The 14,800-nt window shown below is 54.3% G+C and overlaps 1 protein-coding gene across 5 annotated transcripts in view; it reads left to right on the top strand.

Moving 5' to 3' along the window:
* The window catches only part of DNMT3A (DNA methyltransferase 3 alpha), a 267,504-nt gene that overhangs the window by 27,814 nt on the left and 224,890 nt on the right, over positions 1–14,800 (top strand). For all 5 annotated transcript variants that reach the window (XM_073335457.2, XM_073335456.2, XM_073335455.2 and 2 more), the window contains exon 3: positions 11,850–11,954. In XM_073335457.2, the coding sequence (XP_073191558.1) occupies positions 11,850–11,954 (105 nt within the window). The remainder of the gene's footprint in view (positions 1–11,849; positions 11,955–14,800) is intronic.

The raw sequence follows: 14,800 nt of genomic DNA, 5'->3' as shown, positions 1-14,800 counted from the left end.
TTAAGGCAAAGGTCCCATGCCATCTGGGTCCTCTGCTTGAAGGATCTGCAGATCGCACAGCACTCCTTAAGGTGGGCTTCGCCGAGGCAGAGCAAATGCCATGCGTGGGGGTCGCTGGTAGGAACTGCCACTCCATGTAAAGGGCAGTGCTTGGCCCCCAGTGAGGGTGTCGCCGGGGAGCATCACCACTGCCTATACACGGTAACTGCTAAGTAGCTGGTAACTGTGTACAATAAAAACTAGGCTAAGAAGTAAAGCAACAACCGCGTAGAGCTCTGACTCCAGCTGCCGGGAGATGAGAAGGAACGAGGGGGGTTGGGGTGGGGCTACAGGCATGAGCGCCGCCCTCTGTGGGTACTGCTAGGCAACAGGCTCCAGCGATCCACGCACTTAGTCGGAATACACGTCTGCATCTGCTTGAAGACGAACACCCTCAAAGTCTCAGTATAGATGAGGCAAAACAGCCAGCTCCTCTCTGGGGACCAGCCGGTTCTGCAGCCAGTTTTGTGGTGGGATGCTGAGTGGGAAGAGAGGGCCAGATGGGCAGCTGAGAAGGAAGGGAAACCTCAGTGAAACTTGCAGCACCTGTACCAGAGCCCCCAGGTTCAGGGAGCTGGGTCGTGAACACTGATGCAAGAGCAGGCATGGTGTGGTGCATCCCATATATACCAGAGAACAGTGATGCTGAAGAGTACTTTGGGAGTCATGGGCGATAACCAACTGAACATGAACTCCCAGTGCATTGCTGATGCTAAGACGATGAATGCAAACCTTGGATGCATACACAGTGGACTAGCCAATAGGAATAGTATCCCCTCTGGACATTGCATTAGTGCGACCATTTGGGGAATACTGTGTCAATGCAAAAAGGGTGTTGAAAAATTGGAAAGGGTTCAGAAAAGAGCGAAGAGAATGATTCAAAATCTGAAAAACCTGCCTTACAGCAAGAGATTTAAGAAGCTTGATGTATTTAGGTTATCAAAGGGAAGTTAAGAGATGATTTGATCCCAGTCTACAGGTACCTACACGAGGAAGATTTCTGACAGCAGATGGCTTTTTAATCTAATAGCAAAAGGCATAATAAAGTCCAGTGGCGGGAAGCTGAAGCTAGACACATTCTGACAAGCAGGAAGGCACACATTTTAACATAATTAACCATTGGAACAACTTCCTACAGGTGTGGTGGATCCTCATCTCTTGAAGTCTGTAAATAAGATGGTGGTGCTTTGGCCCTGGATAGTGTGATGTGTCTAGTGCCGTGTGCAGTGTAGGGTGATTGTCTTCTGCTTCTTGCTCCATACCCAGCCTCCAGCTAGCTTTAGCACAAGGAATGCAGAGGACAGTTCTTAAGTCCTTCTAACTGGTATGCAGCCTCTCCATGGTCAAGACTCTTGCAGTGCCTCCTCATGGCACCAGCTGGAAACTGACTGCACCGTGTGGTTTCAGGCTAAATGTGAGGGATCTTGGAGCAGCATGGGTCCCAGAGGTGCAGAGTGCAAACCCACTGGCATGTGGCTATGCCTTGGTGCTCACCTACCATGGCTAGCTATTGGCAAATAGTCCCAACCATGGATTAAATGGGGAAGGTGATAGGAAGAGAGTCTGAGCATAAGCCCTTGTATTAGAGGCCTGATATGAGGCAGGACCTGCTCACAGAATCTGGCAAGAACTGGGCTGATATTGCAGAAATACACATTAACATTCCCCAAGGATAACAGGAACACATTGACCCATTCTAAAGGATAAGGTCACGATGACAGTACGTAATAGATATGTTTTGATTGAACCAACATATACAAGGTGATGGGCGATATCTAGCTACGTCGGGGGCAGTAACTAACTATGTTAGAGGCAGTACGTAACTCGTTTGTATTAGGGTATAAAGATGTATCTCAGAAGGAGTGTCTTTGTCCAGCCGAGGGGGGAAAGGAAAGTCCCGCCATTCACTGAGCTCTGTCCATTGTCACGGGCATACATGTCTTAGTCTCCTTGTAGAGCCTGCCAGGTGCTATTACCGTGCTTCAGCGACAATAAACCTGGCCTGGCGCCTTCATAACTTAACGGATCTTGTGGTCATTGAACAGTTTGCTTGAGGTCTGCTGTGCCAGCTATCTGCGCAGAGCTGGGACAGCACACAGGAAAAACACCCCCACACAGCCAAACATCTGACACTGGTGACCCATAACAGCTAATCTGGTAAGTAAGCAAGCTGTCCTCTGTAGGAATTGCGATCTAACGTGACAGAAAACCATGAGCTAGGGAACCCCGTTATCTCCTCCCTGCAAATCCCCACAAAATTCCATCATCAAACAGTCCAGTTCTTCATGCTGAGCAGAACCAGCGTCGCGATATACCCCTCAGTTCTGCCAGTGATGCGCTAGGCGTTAGCACCAGGAAACATCCAGATTGGCTTACTGGCTCAGAGGCCATGCACGTACTTGACTGGCTACATGCAGTACATAAAACATGGTTATCTGACATGACTTTGACCACTAAGAGAGGTGCCTATCACAGCTTTCAGCAATCTAGCCTGTCTGAGCTGCGTGCAGTGGAAGATGACTGGTGGAAGCACACATCAGAAAATGGCCAGCAGGCTGCAGACTAGAAAGACCTTAAATGCCTTTATGATTGCAAATGGGTTTTGGTTCCATGTCTTGTGGTAGCATTCCCATCCATAGCCCAGAGGTCAGGATGCTCCACACAGACAGGAAAGCTATCAGCGATTGCTGGGCTGAACACTTTAATGGTCTACTCAATCCTCCATCTGCAATTTCAGAAGCTGCTATTCATGGTATAGCACAGTTCCCCGTACATGAAGGACTCGCCAGACTGCCAAGTATTATCGAGACAGCAGCTGCTATCAAACAGTTATCACAAGGAAACGCACCTGGCTTAGATGCAATACCCCCCCAGAAGTCTGTACACATGGTGGTTGTTGTCAAACTGTCCCGAAGTGGCTCAAGAGTATCAACCTCAGGACAGATTGTTAAGAACCAGGGCTCAAAGCCCACATTGGTTGTGAGTTCTGTACTTAGATTTCACCAACCAATTTATCAAGTGTGAACTCCTCAGGTGCTACAACAACCTTACCATGGAGTCCCAGATAGTCCCTTTGGGTACTCCAGTCTGTCCTGCCACCTCGGTGAGCCTGTCTTTGTGATAGCTTGTCCCTTACACTAAGGATCGCAGCAAATAACCAGGTTACTCCCAGTCCCAAAGGACCAGTCACTCACCCCAGGTTAGTTGCACTATAGATCTCACAGCACAGGCAACTGGTAGCCAATCCTATAATAAACTATGCAGAGATTTATTATGTAGGAAAAGGAAGCGAGAGTTATTTACACGGTGAAAGTGGGTAAACATGCATACACATAAATGAGTTCCAAGCTTAAGTTTCAAACAGTAACAGAAGCTTCTATAATAAGCAAGCCCTATATATGTCCTTTAGGGTAACCCAGGCTAAGCACAGGGGATCTTTTGCTCATGCCTAGTAATTCTTGCCCCCCACAGTCCAAGCAACAAGAAGGAACTGTATCTCATTGCTAAGGGGTTTTGTTCCCTTCCCCACTTGTACTTGGAGCTGAAAACTCAGCTGATGGGAGGACTTCACGGACATGGCTCATCTTTGTGGCGGGTGGGGGGAGCAAACAACAAAGTGTTTTGTCCTCTTTAATGTTCCACAGTAGTTTGTTTGGATGGGCCTCCCTTGTTGGCCAGGACGTGCAACAACTTCTGTTGGAGATCAGCACTTTACGCTAGTTAAGGTCTCCTTCCTGTCTGGTGATGTACGCAGTTGCAAAGGCTCACCATGCAAACCCTTAAATGGTGCCTTATAATATGGGATACAGATGACAGAAGTGAGACTAACGCAGGTAGCAATTTACAAGCATTCCATGAAATGTAAACAATAAACAAAAAACAAACAATGCTAACACACAGCTAAGCCAGACTGGTCCCAGCTAGGGATCTGTCAGTGTTCAGTGGAGGCATGGGAACCTGGGCGTGACCTGCCACCTGGTATGCCAGCGTCACAGTTATATGTCTTGAATGCTCACTTGGCTCTTCAGTGTCATCTGGGAGCAGGAGACCATGCCTCAAGATTTCGAGGATGCCGCTATATGTATAGTTCTACTTTAGTTACATAGTTATATATCATAGAAGGTCAGGGTTGGAAGAGACCTCAGGAGGTCATCTAGTCCCACCCCCTGCTCAAAGCAGGAGCAACCCCAACTAAATCATCGCAAACAGGGCGTTGTCAAGGTGGGCCTTAAAAACCTCTAAGGATGGAGATTCTACCACCTCCCTAGGTAACCCATTCCAGCGCTTCACCACCCTCCTAGTGAAATAGTTTTTCCTAATATCCAACCTAGACCTCCCCCACTGCAACTTGAGACCATTACTCCTTGTTCTGTCATCTTCCACCATTGAGAACAGCCGAGCTCCATCCTCTTTGGAACCCCCCTTCAGGTAGTTGAAGGCTGCTATCAAATCCCCCCTCACTCTTCTCCAGACTCACTAAATAACCCCAGTTTCCTCAGCCTCTCCTCATAAGTCATGTACCCCAGTCCCCTAATCATTTTTATTGCCCTCCACTGGACTCTCTCCAATTGTCCACATCCTTTCTTTATTGGGGGGCCCAAAACTGGACGCAGTACTCCAGATGTGGCCTCACTAGTGCTGAATAGAGGGGAATAATCACTTCCCTTGATCTGCTGGCAGTGCTCCTACTAATGCAGCCCAGTATGCTGTTAGCTTTTTTGGCAAGAAGGGCACACTGTTGACTCATATCCAGCTTGTCGTCCACTGTAATCACCAGGTCCTTTTCTGCAGAACTGCTGCTTAGCCAGTTGGTCCCCAGCCTGTAGCAGTGCATTGGATTCTTCCTTCCTAAGGGCAGGACTCTGGACTTGTCCTTGTTGAACCTCATCAGATTTATTTTGGCTCAATCCTCCAATTTGTCTAGGTCCCTCTGGACCCTATTCCTTCCCTCCAGCGTATCTACCTCTCTCTGTAGCTTAGTGTCATCCGCAAACTTGCTGAGGGTGCAATTCATCACATCATCCAGATCATTAATGAAAATGTTCAACAAAATCAGCCCCAGGACCGACTCCTGGGGCACTCCGCTTGATACCAGCTGCTAACTGGACATGGAGCCATTGATCACTACCCTTTGAGCCTGATGATCTAGCCAGCTTTCTATCCATCTTATAGTGCATCCAGTCCATACTTCTTTAACTTGCTGGCAAAAATACTGTGGGAGACTGTATGAAAAGCTTTGGTAAAGTCAAAGTATATCACATCCACCGCTTTCCCCATATCCACAGAGCCAGTTATCTCATCATAGAAGGCAATCAGGTTGATCGTATGCAAAGATGACTGAGCAGTCTGCCACAGCCATTGGTATCTTGCTTCTTTCCATTGCTGGGAAGATTTTGGCATGTCTTGCTCAATAGACTCTCCATCATCACTGATAACATCAGTTGTGGCTTTCGTGTGGGATGTGGAACAGTGGATATGATTTTTGCTGCTCACCAAGTACAGGAAAAGTGCTGGGCATAAAACAGTGATCTCTGTATGGTGTTTCTAGACCTGATGAAGGCCTTCAGCACTGTTAATTCATGGGTCTTCACTGGATCTTGTATAAAGTTGTCTGCCTGCACAGATTCATCACCATGGTGCACTCGTGCTGTGCTGGCATGCTGGCTAGAGTGCTGGAAAATTGTACCTTATCAGAGCCTTTCTTTGTCATGAGTGGCATTAAGCAGCTCTGTGTGCGTGACCGGGGTATTTACATGCAATTGTGCACAGTTGGCACATCTCCAATCTCCTGTGTCTCCGGGCTCACACTAAAGTGATGGACCTGCCCATCAGGCAATTCCTCTTCACTGATGACTGTACGTACATAGTACGTACTGTCGAAGACATGCAGCATCCTATCTAGTGCTTTTCTAGATCAGCAAAGCGATTCGGACTCTCCGTGAGCCTCAAGAGAACCGAATCGCTTTACTAGCCTGCACCAGGAAAAATGGAGTCTGCCCCGAAATCACAGCTGAGGGCACACTGCTTAATGCGGTAGAGAAATGTTGCTATCTTGGCAGCACTTTACCTAGTAATGTGATCAACGGTGAAATCCCGCAGTACATTTCGAAAGCCAGGGCTGCTTAGGGTTGGAGTGTGAGAGGCCTTTGCCTTCACTCCGTGTAGCTTAGCCAAGGACTCCTCCCTATGGCTGTGAGACATGGATGCTCGATAGCAGAAACTTGAAGCAACTAGAGCATTTTCACATGTGCGGTCTGCGTCTCGTCTCTGACATCAGGTGGTCGCACAGGACACCCGCCATCTGAGTCCTGGACTGGTGCTGCATGGCTAGCTTTGAGTCCCTAATCTTACAGGAGCAACTTTGGGTGACAAGCAATTCCCCAAAGCCGCATTTTCTGGACAGATGGAAGTGGGAGCACGTACTCTGGGAGACCCATGGAAATGATATAAGGACACTCTCAAAGCTCAGCTAACAGCTGGCACAGCTTGGGAAGTGGCTGCTGTGAACACGTCAGGGTGGCGACAGGCCCCAAGCTGCAGTTAAAGCCACTGAGAACAGCCGAACAGAAAAAGCCAAAGAGGCATGTGAGCGAAGCAAGCAGCTGTGGCAAAACCAGGTGCCTGTATCTGCCCAGCATGTGGACGCATCTGCAGATCCCTTGTTGGCTTCCGTTGCACTGAAGCAAACCAACTCCTACGTCGACCCCGATGGGAGACTCCAGCAACGGGAGGTTCTCTGGCCTGCAGGCATCAGATTAGATGATCCGAATGGTCCCTTCTGGCCATACCATGTGAATCGGTGTGTGCCTGGCCACTCTTGCCCAGGGTACAGCTGGTGTGGGCATGGGAATGGCAGTTGGGCTATGTGCTCCTTGTTTCAGAACTTCATCAGGACAGCTAGTGGGGCCAGGAGAACCACCTTGGCACAGGGGTGAGGCCTCTGCTCTGAGAGCAGGCCGCAGAGGTGGGAGACACACAGAGGGTGCCCCCAGAGGAAGCAAGGGCAAGGAGCAGCCGCAGGAGGAGCAGTTCCACGAGCATGTGCTTCCCGGACTGTGGCAATAGTGGTCAAGCCCTTCACCCTGCAGCCACCCCTAGGGCTCGGGGTTATCGCCTGTCATGGAGACCCTGGGCGATGCTCTGGAACTGCTCCCCATAAAGCCAGGCAGGACTTTGGGGAAGTCTCCTTTCTCTGAGCATCCTGTCTGCAGGACACACAGCTCACACAGCTTCCACCTTCCTGGGTCTGACCTCGGAGCATTCAGCATCCTCTGCCCCTCCGTGCGCTTCCCACAGCGAGTCTGCTCAGGCAGGGCTCCTGGGAAAGCCAGAGGGTCCTGCACCCCAACTTCGCAGTCAGATGTGACTCTCAGCCAGCCAGTAAAACAGAAGGTTTATTAGTCGACAGGAACATGGTCTAACACAGAGCTTGTAGGTGCAGAGAACAGGACCCCTCAGCTGGATCCATTCTGGGGGGCAGTGAGCCAGACAACCACGTCTGCCCTTCACTCCATGTCTCCAGCCAGCCCCAAACTGAAACTCCCTCCAGCCCCTCCTCCCCTGGGCTTTGTTCCTTTCCCCGCCAATCCTTTGGCTCTCACCTTGCAGGGGGGAAGGGCCCAGGCCATCAGTTGCCAGGAAATAGGGTGTCGGCCATTCTCTGTGTCCAGACCCCTGCACACACCTGCCCTCTAGGGCTCTGCAACGATCATACACCCTCACCCCACTACCTAGATACTCAAGAACTGCCTAGGGGAAACTGAGCCACCCCCACACCATTCAGAGGAAACATTAAGAAGAGTCCCACTTCGTCACACCGCCTCCAGAAGGAAAGGCCCCCAGCCAATCCCCCAAATTACATCCACTCCAGAGCCTGGGGGAGTGCAGCAGGGCACATGTGCAGTGTCCCTGTTCCCCCCAGGGGGAACCCTCCCAGCTGGAACACACAGGGCCTGTAGGCTGGGGTATGGAGGAACCGCTCTTGGCTTGCTTGTAGAGCGTGTGTGGGGCATCGGTTGCACTGTGAGGGGCAAAGCCCGTTGCCAACTGTGCCCACAGATCTATTCAGGGGACACCATCACAGGGCCTAATAACATCAGCCACACTATCAGAGGCTCGTTCACCTGCACATCCACCAATGTGATATATGCCATCATGGGCCAGCAATGCCCCTCTGCCATGTACATTGGTCAAACTGGACAGTCTCTACGTAAAAGAATAAATGGACACAAATCAGATGTCAAGAATTATAACATTCATAAACCAGTCGGAGAACACTTCAATCTCTCTGGTCACGCAATCACAGACATGAAGGTCGCTATCTTAAAACAAAAAAACTTCAAATCCAGACTCCAGCGAGAAACTGCTGAATTGGAATTCATTTGCAAATTGGATACTATTAATTTAGACTTAAATAGAGACTGGGAGTGGCTAAGTCATTATGCAAGGTAGCCTATTTCCCCTTGTTTTTTCCTACCCCCCCCCCCCAGACGTTCTGGTTAAACTTGGAGAGTGGTCAGTTTGGATGAGCTATTGCCAGCAGGAGAGTGAGTTTGTGTGTGTGTGTGTGTGTCCGGGAAAAAGGGGGGCTGGTGAGAAAGCCTGGATTTGTGCTGGAAATGGCCCACCTTGATTATCATGCACATTGTGAAGAGAGTTGTCACTTTGGATGAGCTATTACCAGCAGGAGAGTGAGTTTGTGTGTGGGGGGGTGGAGGGTGAGAAAACCTGGATTTGTGCTGGAAATGGCCCAACTTGATGATCACTTTAGATAAGCTATTACCAGCAGGACAGTGGGGTGGGAGGAGGTATTGTTTCATGATCTCTGTGTGTATATAAAGTCTGCTGCAGTTTCCACGGTATGCATCCGATGAAGTGAGCTGTAGCTCGCGAAAGCTCATGCTCAAATAAATTGGTTAGTCTCTAAGGTGCCACAAGTCCTCTTGTTCTTTTTGCGAATACAGACTAACACGGCTGTTACTCTGAAAACTGTGAGGGGGAGGACTCCAGGGCCGGAGAGTGGGGGGCTGCAGGTCGGGGTTACAGATGAGCACAGCCCTGGCTGGTTGGTACCCTTGCTCTTGGAGCTCCGCAGTGGTTCTCTCCTTATCGGGCTCAGTGGTTCTCTCCTTATCGGGCTCTGAGCTACCCAGACAGCTGGTGGCAGCCCTGTAGTGTTCAGGTGGGACAGGAATGTGGCTCGGACTTGTGCCTGAGCCTTCAGGAGACTGGGAGCTGTTGAGGCACAGCTGGATCTCAGGAGCTGTCTGTCTGCCAGCTCGCATCCCCTCCCCAACCCTGGCCTCTCCCTATTCAAGTGCCCCCCCCCACCTTTTCCTTCCACTTCTCCCCCTCTGCTGGCCTCTTCCTGCCTTGGCTGGGGCTGCGATCTTAGAGGCTCAAGTGAAATGCATCCCTGCCACCGGGAGCTGGTTTGTTTTCCTCTCCTCGGGTGACCCTCAGGCACATGGCTGGCTGCAGTCTGAGTGGCCTGTCACTGCCCATGGCACACAGCCACTAAGGAGGTGCTAGAGAACGACTTGTGGGCTGCCCCCTCATCCCACCCTGTGCTGTCCCTTGCTCGGGGCTACCTGATGGGGCTGATCCTGGCCTTGGCTGGGCTGTGGGAAATGGAGCCAGCCATGCCTGCTGGGAGGGACCAGAAGGTCTGTATAGCAGCACACCCCAGCCCAGCACCTTGCCCCTGGCTGGCAGGCTCTGCAGAGAGGCTGACGGCTGAAGAGCCAGCCCAGTTCCGGGAAGCTGGCCCTGCCGCAGCCTGTACTGAATCCATTCCCGACAGCCCGTAGGCAGGGCGGCTTGTGCCCTGTGTGACTGGATTGGCAGCGGGGCCGGGGCCTCCCCCAGGGAACATGAGCCGTTGCTCTGGGAGCGTGTCGCAGGTTCCTCTCCTCGGGACATGTTCACATTCCTCCACCCATGCCGAGTGCGAGCGTCTCATCAGCTCGCTGGGACTGGGACACGAGGCTGCCTGTGCCAGCGTCCAGGTCCTGGAGGGGAGGAGACGAAGCTGCACCCTTCAGCCATTGCAGGGGGCTGCGGAGGAGTCGGAGCTTTGAGAGTGGGAGGATCCCCAGGGAAGGGGTCATTCCTGGCCCTCTCTCAGACCTGTTTCTCTGAGCAGCCCCCTGGGCTCTGTGCTGGGCTCCCACTGCTCAGCACCAGGAATCCCTACAGCTCTGCAGAGCTGGGCTGAAGGGCCCATTCGAGAGCATGAATCGGGCCAGTGCTTGGTGCAGAGAGGTGGGGTCAGGACTCCTTGGCCTGTCTGTCCTCTCCTCTCCCTCACTGCAGTGTCGTTAGCTGTGCTGGCCGGAGGAGGGTCTCCAAGTGTGCGGCGTTAGCCCCTCTCTCCCTGTGTGTAGACCCCTGGCCTCCTCGCCGTGCTGGATGGGGGGTGTTAAACAGGCTGTGTAAGTGCGTTGTGCGCCCATATGCATGAGCACAGACACGCCTCCCCATGGCTGGCCTCGATCCGTTCGTATTGTTTTCTAAATGGCGCCCAGGCCCCGGAGCAGGCTGTCCCCTGCTGGCACCAGGACAGCCTCCCGCTGTCTCCTCCCTAGCAGGGCCTGGGGCTCAGCAAGCCAAACCCCAGAGAGAGCTGACCCCTCCCTTTGAACCCATCCACCTCAAACCCTTGGGCTGGGAACCAGTCAGATTCCACAAGCAAGTCAGGGCTGGTTCCAGTCCCACTGGCCCGTCAGCTCGGGTACTGCAGGCAGGGCCGTCTCTAGCCTTTTGGGTGCCCTACAAAGCCCCCCAGGCCTCCCCGCCCCTGGGGTCTGGGAGGCAGGAGCTGTGGGGGGCACTTTTGGGGGCCCCACAGGCCCAGAGTGGCCGGGGGATTAGCGGGGGACTGGGAGCAGCCCGCTCCGCTTCCCTCACCCTGGCCCCAGCTGTATCGCTTGGGAGAGGGGGCTTGGGAGGAGGGATCCCCCACTCACCGGCAGCGGCGGGAAGTGGAGCAGCCCAACTCCAACCCACTCTACTCCGCCAGCTCCCAGCCATGACGCTCCGCTTCCCGCCACCGGAGAGTGTGGGGGGCATCTTTTCCCCAACCTCCTCTCACTCACCGGCAGTGGGAAGTGGAGCGTCGCGGCTGGGAGCTGGCGGAGTGGAGTGGGATGGGGCCAGGTTGCTCCACTTTCCACCGCTGCCGGTGAGTGCAGGGTTGCTGGGGGAAGAGGTGGAATGGGGGCAGGGGAGGAGCAGGGGGGAAAGGTAAGAGGTGGGGCGGAGGGAGTTGTCCAGGACCCCACACCCTCTAGGGACGGCCCTGCCACTTGCAGTGGGTGCAGCCCACGGAGGGGCCGGTCGAGGGATAGGGCTGGTCGCCGGAGCTGGTGCTGCTGCTTATGCAGCACGCAGCTGCCTAGGGTGCCATGAAATTTGGACAGTTTGGTGCCCCAGATTTCATGGTGCCCTACGCAGCTGCATATGCCTGAGGACGGCCCTGACTGCAGGAAGTGGGGCTGGGGGCTCAGAAGGAGGCACGGTGCCCGCAATGCAGGGCAAGGAGACATGGGGCTGGGCTGTCAACCTGGGCACTCTGAGCCGATATCTAAAGGGTGGAAATCTCGTCCTCCTGTGCCAGGACCCTTCCTGACCTAACATGCCAGGTCTGCTGTATGCTGCTTTCCACCCCAGGGGTGCCCTGTCCGTAGCGCAGGCCGCGCTTTGGGATGACAGGCCGTGTTGAAGTGTAAAATATGCTGGAGTTGAGGGAGCAGCTGTCTGGCCCCTGCTGTGACCTACTGCACTGACTGTACTCTCTCTTTGCCTGGCAGAGGGAAGAGGAGCTGGAGGAGAATCGGAGCAAGGACGAGAAGCAGGAACCAGGGACAGCCACGAGGAAAGCAGGACGGCCTGGCAGGAAGCGCAAACACGTCCTGGTGAGTCTGAGAATGCGAGGCGGCTCGGAGTCCTGCCAGCGGGGCGCTGTCTGGGCTGACGGTGCTGGAGAGAGGGGCGGTGGACTGAGGGCTCTGAACCGGAGGAGAGAGCCTGGCTCGTTGGCACGGCTTGTGGGAGTATGGCTCGTGTATGTCTTGGGCTTGTGGCATGTCACGTGGAGCTTTGCACTCCAGCAGCTCAAGGGCAGGGCTTCCTTGGATGCTGTGAAGAGTGAGAAAGGGAACCTTGGAGCCCATGCCCTACAGGAAGGAACGTGCCACTTGTATAGGATTCCGTCACCATCTGGTTTGGAGGAAGGGAGTCAGGAGAGCCGTGCAGGAGCAGAGATGCTGCGGGAAGGAGCTGGCGGGGAGGCTAAGGTAGGAGTGCCCGACCTGGTTCGGCATTGCAGCTCACAGTTTCCGTGGAGAGGTGGCATCTCTGCAGACTACATTTCCCAGCATTCAGTGGGGCTAGGCTGCTTGCGTGGGACTTAAGCCGCACCTCCACTGAGGGGATGAAAGTACCCGTGCCCTGCTCTGTTCTGTGATGGTCAGGTGTGTCCTTTGGGCTCCTAGTGATCTGCCAAGGGGGTTCTCGCTCAGGGAAAGTCGGGGGGGCCGAGTAGATGGGTTGCTGTGTAAATGCACCAGAGCAGTGCCCCAGACAGCCTTCCCACGGGGCCCTGCCGTACCTGGGGCTGGGCTAGCGCCAGGAGGCTTGCAGAGCCCCCTGGGAAGGCTCAGTGACGGGGGACGAGCCAGACGGAGACGCCAATAGCCAGCAGGCAAGAAGCTGCTGAAGTGCAGGTGTGGGTTTCACCCCATCTCTCTGGCCTGCTGTGCAGAGATGCTGGAGACCTCTCCCAGCTGCTGCTGACACACCCAGCAATACCTGGCCATAGCTCCTTACCCCTCTGTAGCATGGGGGCGAGTCAGTCCCTCTACCGCTCTGTTACACAGGTGGAAACTGAGGCACGGAGCTGTTGTGACTTGCCCAAGGCCAAGAGGAGAGCCAGTGGCAGGCCAGAGACTAGCACCCGGACACCTCGGTTCCTGGTCGTCTAGCCTGGCCAGTGCAGGGTGCTCTCTTGCTCCCTCTGTAGGTGCTTCGCCTTTCCCTGCCTCCCCTAACGAAGAGAGGTGACCCCTCTGCCTCTGCTTTGGAGCGCACAGGCTGCCAGCCCACTGTGGGGTCCAAGCGGTACCTAGGACACTCCGGTGGTGTCCAGGGTTGGCTATAGCAGCTGCAGTAACAAGGCATATTGGACTTCTCAGTTTACATAGCGGCTGTGGGTTCCCTCCCCGAGAAACCTTCCTGTTATGCTGCTGGTGCCTGTGTCCCACGCTCTTCATTCCTGGTGCCTGCCCCAGAGCTCCCCGTTCCTGCCCCTCCCCCACTTCCATTTAAAAAGCCTCCCCAAGCCAGAGCCTCCATTTAGAAGGTTGCTGGAAGCAGAAACTTCTTCCCAGCAGCCACTTATTGGGGCCAGTGTGCGGCAGGGGTCCCAGCAGTGCCCTCTGTTGGGGAGCTCATGCATGCTCATGCAGCGTGATGTACAGCTCGGCTTTTCGGGAGCCCGCCGGGCCAGTCGCCAACCCCACCCACCCAAATACCACGATCACCCTGGCTGGGGGCATGTTTTTAAGACGCTGTTCGAACCTTGTGCAAAGATTACAGAGGCACAAGGCACAAGGCACTGTCCCCTCAGGGGCAAGTGCCCCCCTCTCCTCCCACTGTCCTGGAATGGGCCTGGGAGCCCATCTCCCTTGCAAAGCTGGGCCTGCTGCAGCCTGTGCCACTCTCCAGCAGCTTTGTGCTGTGCCCTGCAGGTCCCAGATTTGGGCTGTGTCACACCAGGGCAGGCAGGCGAGAACTCGCAGGTCGCTGCCTGCCACCGCTCCCCCCTTCCCAGAAACCAGGAAGCTGCTAGCTTGAGCAGCCCTGGTATCGCCTGGGCAGAGGAGCAGCTGGAGTGGGTCTAAGAGCTGCAATCCTCCACAGGGCCTGGGAGGCCAGGTGGCTCCAAAGTGCTGACCTGGGGAGGAGCTGGGCTGCAGCAGGGACACTTGCCTTGGCTGGCTTCTGTAGCTTTCACACCAGCCCATCTGCCCAGCATCTCATGCTGGCCAGCTCCTGGCCCTTTGGGAGCAGCTGTGACAGCTCTCGATCTGCTGACACTTGGGTGATAATTACCCTGTGGGAGGCCATGCTGCTGAGAGGAGATGCCCCCTAAAAACCATCTGGTATGTGCCTGGAACCAAATGCTGCTGCATGCTTCACCTCTCCAGCTGGGGAGGGGTTGGCATGTGCAGGTTGTGGGGGTGTTGTGAACTTCCTGCTCCTCCTGCCCATAGCCCAGCTTGTGCAGCTGTCCCTCTGCCCCTTTCTGAGATCAAGTGCTCTGCCCTGGCCTTGGGGAACCCTGTGCAGGAGCTCAGACCTTCCCTTAGTCTGACAGGGGCTGGCCCCATCTCTGCTGGGGCAGGGCTTCAGACTCGGCCCTGGTAACCCAGTGTCTCTCTGCTTGGCACGTTGAGTATGTGAGCCGCTGCCCAAGGAGCAGGGAGCAGAAAGATGCCAGCATCCTGCTCAGAGAGAGCATTCTCGGGGGGAATCTCAGGTGCAGCTTGGAATGGTGCTAGTTACTGTGTCCTGGGGATCTCTGGCCAGGTGCGAGAGCCGGTTGTGTATCTGGGGTGCCTGGGGGAGTCAGGTGTGGGGGTTTTCAGTGCCCTCAGGCCCCATAGAGGTCTCTGCCCCAAGGAACTCTGGGCACAGAGGCTGGGGCAGAGCAGAGTGAGGGTGAGATCGATTTTATACATGTGCACTTGCAATCTCTGTA

The sequence above is a fragment of the Lepidochelys kempii genome, chromosome 3, assembly GCF_965140285.1.
Source record: "Lepidochelys kempii isolate rLepKem1 chromosome 3, rLepKem1.hap1, whole genome shotgun sequence".
NCBI lineage: Eukaryota > Metazoa > Chordata > Testudines > Cheloniidae > Lepidochelys > Lepidochelys kempii.
This window is presented reverse-complemented; position numbering and strand designations above follow the sequence as displayed.